This window comes from Oratosquilla oratoria, chromosome 9 (assembly GCF_046742065.1).
Source record: "Oratosquilla oratoria isolate Oo_2021 chromosome 9, ASM4674206v1, whole genome shotgun sequence".
Classification (NCBI taxonomy): domain Eukaryota; kingdom Metazoa; phylum Arthropoda; class Malacostraca; order Stomatopoda; family Squillidae; genus Oratosquilla; species Oratosquilla oratoria.
This window is the reverse complement of record NC_134785.1, coordinates 68,323,252-68,337,360: the sequence shown is the minus strand read 5'-3', so window position 1 is coordinate 68,337,360 and position 14,109 is coordinate 68,323,252. Positions and strand designations below refer to the sequence as shown.

The following is a 14,109-nucleotide window of genomic DNA, read 5'->3' as shown; positions in this document are numbered from 1 at the left end:
TTTTTCCACTCCCTCTCTATAAATCTTCATCAGAATCATCCAGAATCAACCATTTTTCTTCTACTTGTGTTTCATCTTTGTAGAATTTTTCCCAGCTCACTTCAAGAAAAAAAATTCTTAAGTTTCTCAAAGTCCGCTTTACCATCCATCAGTCTGCCCTTTCTGTGTTTCTCATTTTTCTCTATATAAATTTCCTCTTAATTCTAACTTGAGTAGTATATGGTCACTCTGCAATTGGTGTCGTGTAAATAATTTTGTCTACTATTTCAGGTTCTGACATAAATATTAGATCTAGACTTGGTGGTTCTTTATTATTTCTAAATATAGTGCTCTCCTTTACCATTTGTGTCATTGTATGTTCCATGGTCATGTCGAGTAATACATTTCTCCATTGATCTTCACCTTTCAATGTCATCTCTTCCCAACTTAGGTGTAAGTGTGTGTGTGTGTGTGTGTGTATGTGTGTGTATTTAGCTAACTGTAGTTTTACAAGAAAGCAACAAGCCTGAAATTCTTGTATGGTTCCAAATTCATTGATATCTTATTTCCAATTATCATATTTATATTTAAATCCATGTCTTGTTCTAACTTGGACTATATCACCTAAGTCATTCTAAGTGTATATCCATCTATATGGAAAACTATATGTGTGTCTTTGCTGGTGAATTTTGGGTTGTAGTTTTTCTGTAGTCTCTGGGGATATGCTTCATACCTTTATTAAGGTTTGTGATCTTTTTTTGTCATTTTCTATGGATAGGAACAAAGTGTTACCAAAGTTTTCAAAATCCTTTTGTATTTTCTGTGTACATTCTGGCCAATTTGCTCTGATATTGTATTTTTATGGGGTCTGATTCTTCCTCTGAGTTCCATGGTGATCTTTATGGGGAAATGGTCTGAGGGTAGGTATGTCTAACCATTCCTCCCATCGCAGCACTTTGGGGGATGAAGGTTTGCCTTGTCATGTGTCACACTACCCAGGTCAAAGGTAATGTGGTGAGGCTTAGCTCTTGTACAGCAAAGCCTAACAGCCAGAGCTGGTCTATCCCCCACCAGTTTTGTGTTAACGACAATTCCCCTCCTCATCCACACTAAATCATAATGCAGTGAAAATAAGAATTAACTTAAGAATATAGCAAGGACCTCCAGAAAGAGATACTTGGATCCTTGTAGGAAGGTAGAAAATGAGCACTAATTTTGGAACCAGGTTAGGAAAAATAGATTTGAGGACTTAATAATATGGGAAGAAGTATACAAACTAGAATTTAAACAGAGATCTAAACAGACCAGCAAGGATGCAGGGGTATAGTAAAATTATCAACACTCACTCTCACTCATAACTCCTTTGCTTCTTGGTGACCCATCAATGTCCCCTGCAGATCCTTCTTTGAATTAGTTCTCCATGCCCTCAGTCCTCCTACCGTCTCTATCTGCCTTCTGTGTGCTGCAAAACCTTTCTTCATCTGAACCACATGTCCCAACCAATGTAGCCTCTGTGATCATATATAGTTTGGTACAAGTGATTGTTTGGGTGTATCTCTTGGTTCTTGATTGTGTCATCTACAGGGATCTTTTTCTGTATTAAATACAGGTTCTGTTATTCTGCATGAGATGATTCTTTTGAATATCATTATTTTTTGTTCTTGGAATTTCATCTCATGTACAACCACTGGTCTGATAATGCTGTGTTAGATTTCAGTTATTCTTGGTCGCTCTTGCTATTCCTTATCTATTCATAATTGCCAGAGGTTGCAAAAGTAGCAATTCTGGTCAACACACACTCTATCTCTCTTTTTCAATGCAGACAGTCTCCAAACACTTCATCAGGAACAGAAATGAAGTAACAGATATGATACAAAACACTACTGTAGAACAGTGATTACATACTCCTGCAGTTTAAATTTCTTGCTGTTGACATGGGGAGTTTGAAAGAAAATCCCAGTGGACAGACTAGAGTGCAAGAGGAAATGCTTGCTGAAACCATTACAAAACAACAATATGAAAAGAACTAAGCAAAGTCAAAAAGTTAAGTGTAAAGATGTTTGGATCAAATGTACACCAAAAGTAAAAAAGTGCACATAAATTGAAGGTAAAATATGAAATGGCTGTAGATAGGAGGATTGAAAAAGGTAGATGTGCAGAATATTGACAAATTATACTCATTGTTTATTAAGGAAGAAAAAAATATGGATTAAAAGGTAGAAATAATATAAGAATTGAGGAACTTAAAGGCATCTGGAATAGGTCCCTGAAAAACTAAGAGCAGAATATTGACAAATTATACTCATTGTTTATTAAGGAAGGAAAAAAATATGGATTAAAAGGTAGAAATAATATAAGAATTGAGGAACATAAAAGCATCTGGAACAGGTCCCTGAAAAACTAAGAGCTAGACAGCTCCGTGGGTGCTGTAAAAGCATGTTATGATTGATGTGGAAGTTGGAAAATGTGGGACATAAGGGAGCATACTGGAATGGATAATTATGTATACAAAATTTGTATGACAAAAAGCTCCTTCCCATTGTAAACTAGCAGACATAGTCTTCAATAATAGTTGCCTTGAGTTTCACAGGCTTGAAACCCATGGTTTTACAATGGCTGGTAGTGGTCCTCAGGACTGTTGCATTGTGTGAATGTAGGACATTTTCTGCGTCACCAGCTTACAGTAGTAGTAGGGAAGGAATTGCTGATTGTCAGCGTTCCTTTTATGAAAAAGGTGGAGGAAATACAGTTCAAATTAATGGAGATCTTGGATCCACTCTAAATACTTGTCAGACCCCTTTAAGGCTGAACTTCCAGTTTTGATTCAGAGCAGAAAGATAATGTGTAGTAAACCATGACAGAATTAGACACCCTCTAAGGGGGAGAGTATGTATGGACTGCATATTTTTATATATAGAGAAATCTTGATAGTAATACTTGTGAATGCAATTATTGGAAGTCAGAAAATGTAGGACATAAAGGGAACATACTGGAATGGATAAAGGATTTCCTGAATGATAGGCACATGCAAATCATAGTGAAAGATGAAATATCAGATTAAAGAGAGATGACTTGTGGGGTACCACAAGGCTCAGTACTGGCACCAGTAATGTTCTTATGTAGATCAATGATATGATGGCAGGTATAGTGCTAACTTATTTGCTGATCAACTGATCATGCCAAGATCATAAAAAATTGTGTAATGTGAAGAAGATTGTAAATTGACACAAACAGAAATGTAAAATCTTGGAAATAAGTGTATTCATGTTGGACTACATGTCAGGAGGATAAAATTGATGAAAGTCCAATGTATAAAACTACACTTACTATATATTTGTGCAAGCTCTGTGAGGTATTGGCATGGCAGATACACATGCCTGAATCCCATGAAGGGTTTCAGTGGTTACATTATACAGTATAGATAGCATCGCCCAGATCCCCTTGATACTCAGTATTGCATTAACACATGTTCATCAAGTGCTTGGTCAGTTGATGCCTTGGATATTGAAGCTCTTTTCAACTCTGGAACATCCTGAATGTGAAAAGTCTGAGTGATGTATTCATAAGTCTCATGGCTTGAATGAAATGTAAATGGTTACTTAAGTCAAAACAAAGAGAGACTGGCAGAAAACTATAAAATGTGAGATAAAATAATCATATAGGCAAAGGAGGAAAAGTATTTAGGAATTTATATTAAGAGATGAAATGTCCTCACAAATCATGTAAATAGAATCGAGGGAAAAACATAAATTACTAATGAATATAAAAGTGGCATTCATTACATGGATCAGGTTATGATGGAAAAAAATTTATATATGCATATCTGTCCAAGACTGGGATATGCAGTAGTGTTGGAATCACCACATACAAAGAAAGATGGAAAATAGATGAGAGAATACAAAGGACAACAACTAAAATGATCCCTAGCCTGTATGAGGCGAGATTGGAAAAGTTGAAACTACCCGTATTGGGAAAGCAAAGTGGGAGAGATGATTGGATATTTGTAACAGAGAAATAAATAAACGAATAAACAAAGAAGATGGATTGCTGAAAAAGATGTTTGGAAGCTGAGCTTTCCACATAGATACATCAGTTTATTGAACAATGGCAAAGGTTGAGTCAAGGCAAAGGGATAGGAACCTCATAAGTATAACTCCAACTCCATAAATAACACACACACACACACACACACACACACACACACACACACACACACACACACACACACACACACACACACACACACACACACACACACACATACACATTTGCATTTGGGCAGTAGGTTCGTGACGGTTTGTTTGGCATTCTGTCATGCATGCAGTAGAATTGCAAATCTGTATTGTACAGGTGGTTTTGTACTGTAGGAGTAGTGTGTGTATGATCTTGTTAAAGTCTCGTTGCTTAGCGTGGCTTTTATTTTGCACCAGGTGTAGGGTGATAATGGCATAGGGTATTGCATTTTACTTGTTATATTGGGGAGTGGGGTGGGATTAATGATGTCTGGAGTTTTTATGTGGGTTAGTGATTGAGATTTAGGGTAGTCCCACCATGTTTGTCACAGATCACTAGGTCGCCTAGGTTGAGTACAGGGTCAGGTTGGAGGAATGGTTGGGGATGGGGTGGGTGATCCTTTAGTACCCCGTAGCGTGTTATTAAGGGTTTAGGGATGTACAGTAACCCGTTGCGTGTTGCAGGGAATGCGAGGCACGGCCAAGCAGGGAGGACCAGGCGGGGGAGGAGGGGTGAAGGACGAAGGCGGGGGAGGAGGTGGTGGAGGAACAGGAGCAGGAGGGGGCGGCACCGCTAAGTCCGGGGGCGGCGGCCGCAGGAACAAGGCGCACCACGCTGCAGTAGCCGCATCCTCAGCGGCTGCCACGGCCCCGGCTGCCGCCGCCGCCGCCGCCGTCGCCGCCGCCGCCGCCGCTGCCGCCGCCGCTGCCGCCGTCGCCGCGACTACCATCAAAACGGAACCGCCCGAGCTCAAGGCGGATCCCGACGCAGGCAAGACTCCCTTGGTGAACGGCGAGGACGCGGCCAAGAACAACAACACCATCAGCAATAACAACAACAGTAAAAACAGTCACTCAAAAGTAAGTCGAGGATTGGGGGGTGCAGTGGGGGAGGGGGGCCAGTAGAGGTGGAGGCAGCTCAGAGTAAAGGATGAGAAGTTGGGGCAGGGAGGGCAGCTAGGAAGGGCCCTGAGGCAGGGTGGAAGCAGGCAGGCGAGGCTTAGGAAGGGAGAATCTAAGGGAGGAATGACCCGTGGAAGGCGGTAGGGGAAGGCTCTGTGATAGGGACAGGTAAAGGGTGTTTTGGTGAGAGCAGGGGGTCAGGAGGGGAGGGTGACCTGGGAAGCAAGCCCTTAGGCAAAGGAGGGAGGATTAGGAGCGGGTGAGGGTTGGTTGGGTGAGAAAGGGTGGGAGCGAACGTACCTGCTTCTGTCTTTGTGTGTGTGCGTGTGTGTGCGTGCTTGCGTGCATGTATGCCTTTAGCACGTGGTGAACGCATTTACGTGTGTGTTTAATGGAGGTCTTGCACGTACATGAGAGTTTGTGCGCGTGTGCGTAAATCTGCTCTGTGTGTTTCTTGTTTTTGTTGTCAAAACGAATAACCTCGCCCCCCTTGTATTTGGCTTTTTTTGTGTACTGGGTGTATATATTGTCTTGTATTTCTCTTTGTTTATGTGTATTTTGTGCATATATGAAATAGGTCTTTTTTGTATTTACATAGTTTACACAAATTTTGCGTGTAACGCGGGGGGGGGTCTGGTTGTGAACACATGCATTACTTGTATGTATATATTAATCCGTTGCCCTGGTTCTTTCGTGTGTGTATACATATATACATACATACATATATGTGTGTATATATATACATATATATATATATATATATATATATATATATGTAATATAGTGTGTGTGTGTGTGAGTGCATGTGTATTTTTGTATAGATATGTATTTGTATATATATGCATGCATATGCGTGTCTATGTTCAATATCACGGAGACGCGAGCCGGCCCTCACGTTTGTGTTTGCTTGCAGTTGAAAAATGAGATGGCGAACGGCGGGACGGAAGGGGATACGAAAGGCACCTCATCTCCCTCCATCACCACCACCACCACCACCACTACTACAACAACAACCACCACTACCACTTCTACCACTACTTCCAGTACGTCGCCCAGCAGTATCGATGGTAAATTATCAAGTTAGTAAAAGTTTTTAATGTAGAAATAAGTATCGTAGAATGTAAGGTATTGATCCTTTTGCAGCGATGATGTTCATTAAGCCAAATGAAATTTGTAAAATGTTTCATCATAAGGTAGAGGTTAATCAAGTTTAACGTCTTCTTTTTGGTGAGGCATGAAAAAATGTGACGTTAGATAGGTTTGATCCCGTAGATATTTTAAGTACTGTCGCGAACCTGCTTTTGTCATTCTGTGTAGGCCTAATGTACAAACAACATTGGTAGGACTTCATTTTTTATACATTTTACCTTATAATTTAATTATTCTTAAATGCAACACATGTATCCATATTTGGATGTATACTAGATTAAATAATTAGAATAACTGGATGCGCCAAGATATGTGTACGCGTCGTCCGGATGTGTTGAAGTCGTCAACGGAAAGAAAATGAAAGTGTACCGGGTATTGGAAATATAACTAGACTTGCTGCTTACAATAGATGCTTACCCAGTGTTTTGTGGAATATTTATATGAACAAGTATGAATATTGTACTCAGTTTATTGTAGAAATTACCAGTATAAAAATGGCATATCAAAACAGTTCACATGTTTCTTCTGCAGTGCACGGGCAATACGTTTGCAACGTGCATATGCGCACTGGCGCGACGGTGCAGTGGTACCGTTCGCGACAGTTCGAGTCCCGCCCAAGGCTGAAAAAAATTCAGCACCGGTTGACTACGAGTCGGCACTCCATCTCTGTTGGACAAGGAGTTAGGGTGTGTGTGAGGGTAATAGCTGTCGATCACGAGTCCAACGCCTGATCCTAGATCATGGTGAAACGCACACATGCACGTACGCAATATTGTGTTCTTTTCCTTGGTGACTGGAAAGTTAAACAAAAATGAAATAAAATGAAAAACAGTATTTTGATTTCGAATTGTAGTTGAAGAGATCCGTGAGTCGATGAATGTGGCAGAGGTAATGCGAAATTATGGTGATTATAATATTTTTCTTGGGTTTCACGCACTGGAAACTCTTCCATAGATCTTTCTGAGAAGAAACTTTGGATTGTGTGTCTGCATTAGTGGTTTCTTTGGCACCAACTGAGTAGGAGAGGAACAGTTCCCAAATGCCACTTCTCCAAACGTGAAAAGGTGTAAGAGATAAAGTTGATGGATATCTTGGAGGTGCATTTCCTGATGGAGAGTGAGAGGCTTGACATATTTTTGAAATGGGCAGCTCCATTGTCCATTTTGCGGGACTGTCACCTAGAAAGCCATATATGAATATTGTTAATAGAATTGGAAATTGAGATCACCCAAAGACAATAGGAAGAATAGGTGAGTCGATAAATAAAATTGCAGGATTAAGATTGATTAATGGCAAAAGGACATCTAGTGAGCAAGAATTAGAATATATGATTGAGAATGTTAGTTTGGTGAAGTAAATTTTGAGTAAAACAATGCTATTTTGAAAGTTGAAAAAGTGAAAAAGACAGTGATGGGGAAGGATACAATAGAGGGAAAAAGATTAAGAGAAGGCTAAAGGAAATGAAGAAAATATCAAGAGATTATATTTAAGATTATTTTAGCTCCTTGTCAATGAAGGATCATCCTTGTCTCAAGGAAACAAGGGTGGTGGATGGGAGTAGAATGGGTGGGAATGGGTGCACACCTTTGACTTGGCTACCCCCCTTATAAGGGGGAAAAAACTCTTGGTATATAGAAAATAATAGATATTCAAAATTATTCAGTATGGGGGGAAAATATATGAAAAGGGAAAAGTTAAACTTATGAGATTATAGAATAAAAAAAAAAGGAAGAATGGGAATCTGTGAAAAAGGAAGTGATAAAGAAGAGAGGAATGCTGATAACAGAAATGGTAGACAAAATATGTGTCATTGTTATGTGTTGGGAAAAGGAGCCTAGTCCAGCAAGAGAAACCCAAGTAGTTATGGATAATGACACCAACATACAAGAACATAAAAATGATCTTGTTTTCAAATTTGAATATACAACAACAAGGGATACAAATGTGTGGTGGATAATTAGGGGATTGGGTGCATATTTTGGATGGCTACCTCCATTATAAGAGGAAAGAAGCCTTTTGGTATGTAGATAGTCTTCAATTTTAATTGGAAATTGGAAAGGCAGAATTAAGTTATACAGACAAGGAAAATACAACTTTGATGAAGCAAACTATATAGGATTGAAAAGGTTCTGTGAGGAAGTAGATTAGGAAGAGTTCATTGAAATAAATAAATAGATAAAGAAGTCATCCCGAAACATTGTGGTATGGGACTGGATAAATATGTGCCAAAAATGAGTGGGAGAGAATCACAAATTAAAGGCTGTTGAACCAAAGATGTAATACAATGAAAAGAGGTATGGCAGAGGTGGTGGATAGTGAAATTTTTTGCACTGGTGACATAATCAGAAGCATGCTGGTCTTGTATTTTCTTAATTTAAAGTTCAAATCCAACATTGCTCTCTGATTCCTAGCAGTAATTATTACTTCCCCCAACAGTCCAAGTACACAAGAGCAAAGATGATATCTTCCACCATAGCTGTGCCCCTCCTGGCATAGACTCCTCACCTTCTCTTTCTTGAGTTTTACTGATTAGAAACCTGGGTGACATTAGTCCTTGGGTGGGGAGGGGGTTGGTATAGGTCTCATTGGGAAAAGGTCCTTTGCCTTTTTCGTGGACCAGGTATTCTTAGGTGGCCGCTCCTGCAGAAAGTAAGGAAAAGGTGTGGAGATGGAGGCTGATGTATAGTTCTGTAGTATAAGGGGGTTTCAAAGCACTTTGCATTGTGGTTATCCATCTCCCTATAAAGCATCTCATGGAGTAGGCTTCACAAGCCAATAAAAAAAGGGGTATGTGGGCAGCATATTACTCAAACACCTTCAGCAATCTACACATTCAGTAATAACAAACACTTGAAGACCAACAAACTCTAGACTACATAATTTTCCAAACTCCCTCAGACATCAACCATGCAGAGAAAGATCTCCCATGATGAACAAGAACCATGTTAGCATGAGTACATTGAGGCCATTATTCAACTTAAAAAATACCAGCATAGAATAGGTCTGGCCAGAATTAAATTGCCTCAGATGCAGGTGCCATACAGAAAACATCAAACAGACGTATAGTCCAGCCCTGGCCTTCCCTAGATTATTTATCTATATCTATATACCAAGGGAGGTAGCCAAGTTAAGGAGCATGTACCCTCTCCCACCCATTTGATTTCCATCCACCACCCTTTCCTCCCTCTCATCTTAACTCCTTGTGGATGAAGGCTCATCCCTGTCTCCCACCCACTACCCTGGGTCAGAAGCTACACATTCCCTAGACAACAACATAATATCTAACTTGAGTGACTTGTGGGCCAGTCCAGTGGCTGTTATCAGTTACCTAGGAACTATAAGTCTCTTGCAAGAGAGACCTAAGGTAACAGGTTGATCTCTGAGAAGAAACTTTGAACTATTTTGTATTAGTGTGAAACTGTTTCTATGCCACTGGTTAGTAGTATAAGAAAGGGGAGGTACTGCCTGTTTTCAGATCTCAATAAAGGTGTTGACAGATATTGAAAATAGACTGCAGGGAGATGAGCCTGACTGAAATCCACCTTGCAGGACTACCACTAGCAGATACCTGTCGTTGGTCCTGGGAAAAGTGGAGAAAGAAAACAACAGTAGAGAAAAATAGTACCAGAAACAAATACACAAAAATTAGTAGAGGAACATTAATAGGGGTGTAATTGACAAATGTAAGAATGAACCTAAGCTATTATATAGATTTATAAATGGCAAGCTGATTTCCAAGCTAAAAGTAGATGGAATAGTATATGAGGAAACAAAAAAATAAGTGGCAAGGAGTTGGGTGTGCATGTATGTGTAGGGTCATGGCATTACACATAGATCAGTCTGTATACTCTGAGCTCTCATCCAACAAGTGATCCAGGACTGGTGTGAATCACAGGAACCCATTAATTTTGTTAATTTCCTGGAGACTACATTTTGGTAAAAACTATTAGTTAACCACACACACTCATGAGAAGAGTGAGAAACAAGGAGGAAGGTAGAGTATTGCAAAAAGATGTAGATAATATTTTTGCAAGGAGCCAAGTATGAGAAATGAAGTTCATTACCAAAAAATGCAAAGTACTGGAAATGAGCAATAGTGGCCAAAGACTTAAACTATTCCTTGGGAAATTTACCCATTATAAAATCAAAAGAGGAGAAAGACTTGAGAGTGTTGATAAAAGACAACCTGTCACCAGACAGACATATCACTATATGAAGGAAGAGATGATGAAAATATTCATTGAAACCCTGATAGATCCAAGACTGGAATATGCATCAGTAGTATGGTCCCCACATAGAGTGAAGGTTATAAGCAAGATCAAGAGAATACAAAGGGCAGCAACCAAATTGGTCCCCAGCCTGGCAGATAAGCCATATAAGTAAAGACTAAAAGTAGTGGGTCTGCCAACTTTGAAAGACCGAAGAGAAAGAGTTTATGATTACATTATTCAGGTCACTAAAGGAGATAGATTGCATTGACAGAGGAGATCTCCTGAATAAAGATGGGAAGGTTTTAAGAGGTCATGGGAGCAAATTAAGAAAGACCATATTGTCTAAAGGATGTGAAGAAATACAGTTTTCCATATAGATGCATAAATATGTGGAATAGCTTAGAAGGTGCCCAAGCTCAAACAATACACGAGTTCAAATCTATGATAATGGGAAATCAAAGATATACTGTAGATTAACTTGGAACTGTACATGAATATGGGTCTAGGTATGATAGAAAATTAGAAAATAGGAGATGGGACCTAACAAGCATTGTGCCTTTCCTGTATACTACAATAAGGTAAACACACATGCACAAACACACACTAAGGTCAATGAAAGTGGCTTTTGACTGTTTGGATGAGGAAATGGTAAAGAAAATATTAGTTACACTGATAAGACCAAGATTGGAGTATGCTGCAACACTATAGACACCCAGTACTAAAAAGAATGTAAAGAAATTAGAATACAAAGAGCAACAACAAAGATGGCACCAACACTCTCCAAATTGACATATGAACAAAGATTTTCCAAATTGAAAATACCAATTCTGGAACAAAGAAGAGAAAGAGGAGATCTACTGACTATAGAATTATGAAATGAATGAAGTCCTAGATAAAGATGATTTATTGAAGTGGGACAAGAGAAAAACAAGAGGACATGAAAAGAAACTCAAAAAGGATAGTTATAGAAGAGATCTGAAAAAGAATAGCTTCCCACACAGAGTGGTGGATATCTGGACTAAATTAGATAAGGCAACAGTGTGTGCAAATACTATTCAAGAATTTAAGAACAAACTAGATGCTGAAAGATACAAAGATGGGTCACTACAAGCATAGCTCCCTTCCTGTATAATACAACTAGGTAAATACACACACACAGACCTGGACATAGTCTGGAAATGGAGCCAAAAGTGGGAAGTGAACTTCAACTTCAAGAAATGTAGTATAATGGACTTTGGAAATAGGAAAAATAGAATATCAAGGCAATATAAAATTGGTACAAAGGAATTTAAAAAAGTTATCTTGGAAAAGGACCTTGGAGAAATTATTAACAAAAACATGTCACCAGACAAACTTATTAACAAAATAGCTGGAGAAACCTACAATTTACTAAGATCAATAAAGGTGGCCTTTAGCTACTTGGTGAAGAAAATATTAATCACACTGATAAAACCAAGATTGGAGTATGCTATGACACTATGGACACCCAACACCAAAAAGAATATACCGTATTTTCCGGCGTATAGTGCGCGACTTTTTTCCGTTGGAAGGGCCTAAAAATGGGGGGTGCGCGTTATCTGGCGGTGCGCATTATCTACGGCCTACAATAAAAATTCTGCGGCTGTGTGTGTGTAACATTTTTTCACAACAAAGTCGGGAGGCACACTTCTCCGTGACATTCCGTGAGAACAAGAAGAACAGCCATGGTGACATGAAAGAATACGCCAGCATGGGCTACCGTATATGAATATTTGGTATAGGTAGGTATCTATCGAATCTTATTTTTCATGTTTAAATAGGCCTAAACACCATGAAACATGATCAATATTCATGATATTTGCCCATGTTCACAGCATCTTAGTTTGAATTTTTATGTTGGCTTTGTTGCTTCACTTTAGGTATGGCACAAATTCCGTTGCGGCTGTTCATAAACGTGTCAAACACCTGACTACAACACCCTCTTTCGGGAGTTATATTAACTAAACGTCACCTCGATGAGAGACTGTCCTATTTCACCACTGTCATTGCAGGTTCAAAGCTAAAACGAAACAGTCTGTAGTTTGTTTCAGTATTAAATAAAAAAAATGATAAAGACGAATTATTTCCTCAAGATATAAAATGAACATTTTCTGTAAAAATCCCGAAATTTTTCTGTATATTCTACTTTCAATAAACTTTTTTAGATCATATTTCCAACAAACTATTTAAGCTACAAAGTAATAAGGGACCAATGCACAACATGAGTCATATTGCGGTACATGTAGTTCTGAATTTTTCTTAGTTGTGTCCTGATTGATGCCTAAACTGACACTTAATTTAGTGACAAATAAACAGATTTCCCAGCGGTGGCTCTAGCCAATGAAAAATACTTCTCCATGTAACCTCGTTCACATGATATAAATACAGAGGTAAAACTGAGTTATAGACAAATGCGATCGGGCATGCGCGTTATACGTCGGTGCGCGCTATCTGTGTACTGAGATAAAGAAGTGCATGGGTGCGCATTATAACCCGATGCGCATTATAAGCCGGAAAACACGGTAAGGAAATTAGAAAGAATCCAAAGAGCAACAGCAAAGATGGCACCAACACTTTCAAAATTTACATCTGAACAAAGATTGTCCAAACTGGAACTACCAACCCTGGAACAAAGAAGAGACAGAGTAGATCTACTGGCCATTTACAGAATCATGAAAGTCCTTGACAGAGAAGATTTATTAAAGTGGGATAAAAGAAAAACAAGAGGACATGAAAAGAAACTCAAAAATGATAGTTATAGAAGATCTGAAAAAGAATAGTTTCCCACACAGAGTGGTAGATGTCTGGAGCAAATTGAACGAGGCAACAGTATTTGCAAAAACCATACAAGAATTTAAGAACAAACTAGATGCTGAAAGATACAAAGCCGGGTCACTAGGAGCATAGCTCCCTTCCTGTATAATGCAACTAGGTAAATACACACACACACAATAGTGTGTGCAAACACCTTACAAGAATTTAAGAACAATCTAGATGTGAGATACAAAGACGGGTCACTATGAGCATAGCTCCCCTTCCCGTATAATACAGCTAGGTAAAAACTAGGTAAATACAAACACAAACACAATGCAAGAAAATAAGTTTTAATTAAACTAATGAAAGAGCTGTGTCTTGCAACACTGCTTCTGACCCAGGGCAGTGGACAAGATGCAGGGATGACCCGTCATCCAGGAGGTGCCAAGATAAGAGGGAAGGAAGAGGGTAAAGGGGAGTGGAGTATGTTGGGAATGGAATGGGTGGGAGTGGATTTTATGCCTGTTTTTTTTTGCTACCTCCCTTGTAAAGGGGAAAAAGCCTTTGGTATAGGTATAAATAATGGAAGAGAGAATATTACAAGTTTGATTTATTTGTTTACCACACAGATAAAAATATAATCTGTAATACATACAAACATATACCAAGGGTTTTTTCCCTCATATAAGGGAGGTAGCCAAAGTTAGAAGGCATAATTTCACTCCCACCCATTTAATCCTCATCCACTCCACTCCCATTCACCATCCCTCCCTCTTTTCTTGGATCATGGATGATGGGTCATCCCTGCATCTCACCCATTGCCCTGGGTCATAAGCAATGCAGGAAGTCAGAGCACATCCACA

At 39.2% G+C, this 14,109-nt stretch overlaps 1 protein-coding gene across 5 annotated transcripts in view; it reads left to right on the top strand.

Annotated features, from left to right (window-relative positions):
* The window catches only part of LOC143028531 (uncharacterized), a 389,399-nt gene that overhangs the window by 358,450 nt on the left and 16,840 nt on the right, over positions 1–14,109 (top strand). For 3 of the 5 annotated variants that reach the window (XM_076190783.1, XM_076190784.1, XM_076190785.1), the window contains 2 exons: positions 4,677–5,072; positions 6,028–6,193. In XM_076190783.1, coding sequence (XP_076046898.1) covers positions 4,680–5,072; positions 6,028–6,193 — 559 coding nt within the window. In that variant the 5' untranslated portion in view covers positions 4,677–4,679. The remainder of the gene's footprint in view (positions 1–4,676; positions 5,073–6,027; positions 6,194–14,109) is intronic. The other 2 variants (XM_076190786.1, XM_076190787.1) reach the window with 2 other exon arrangements.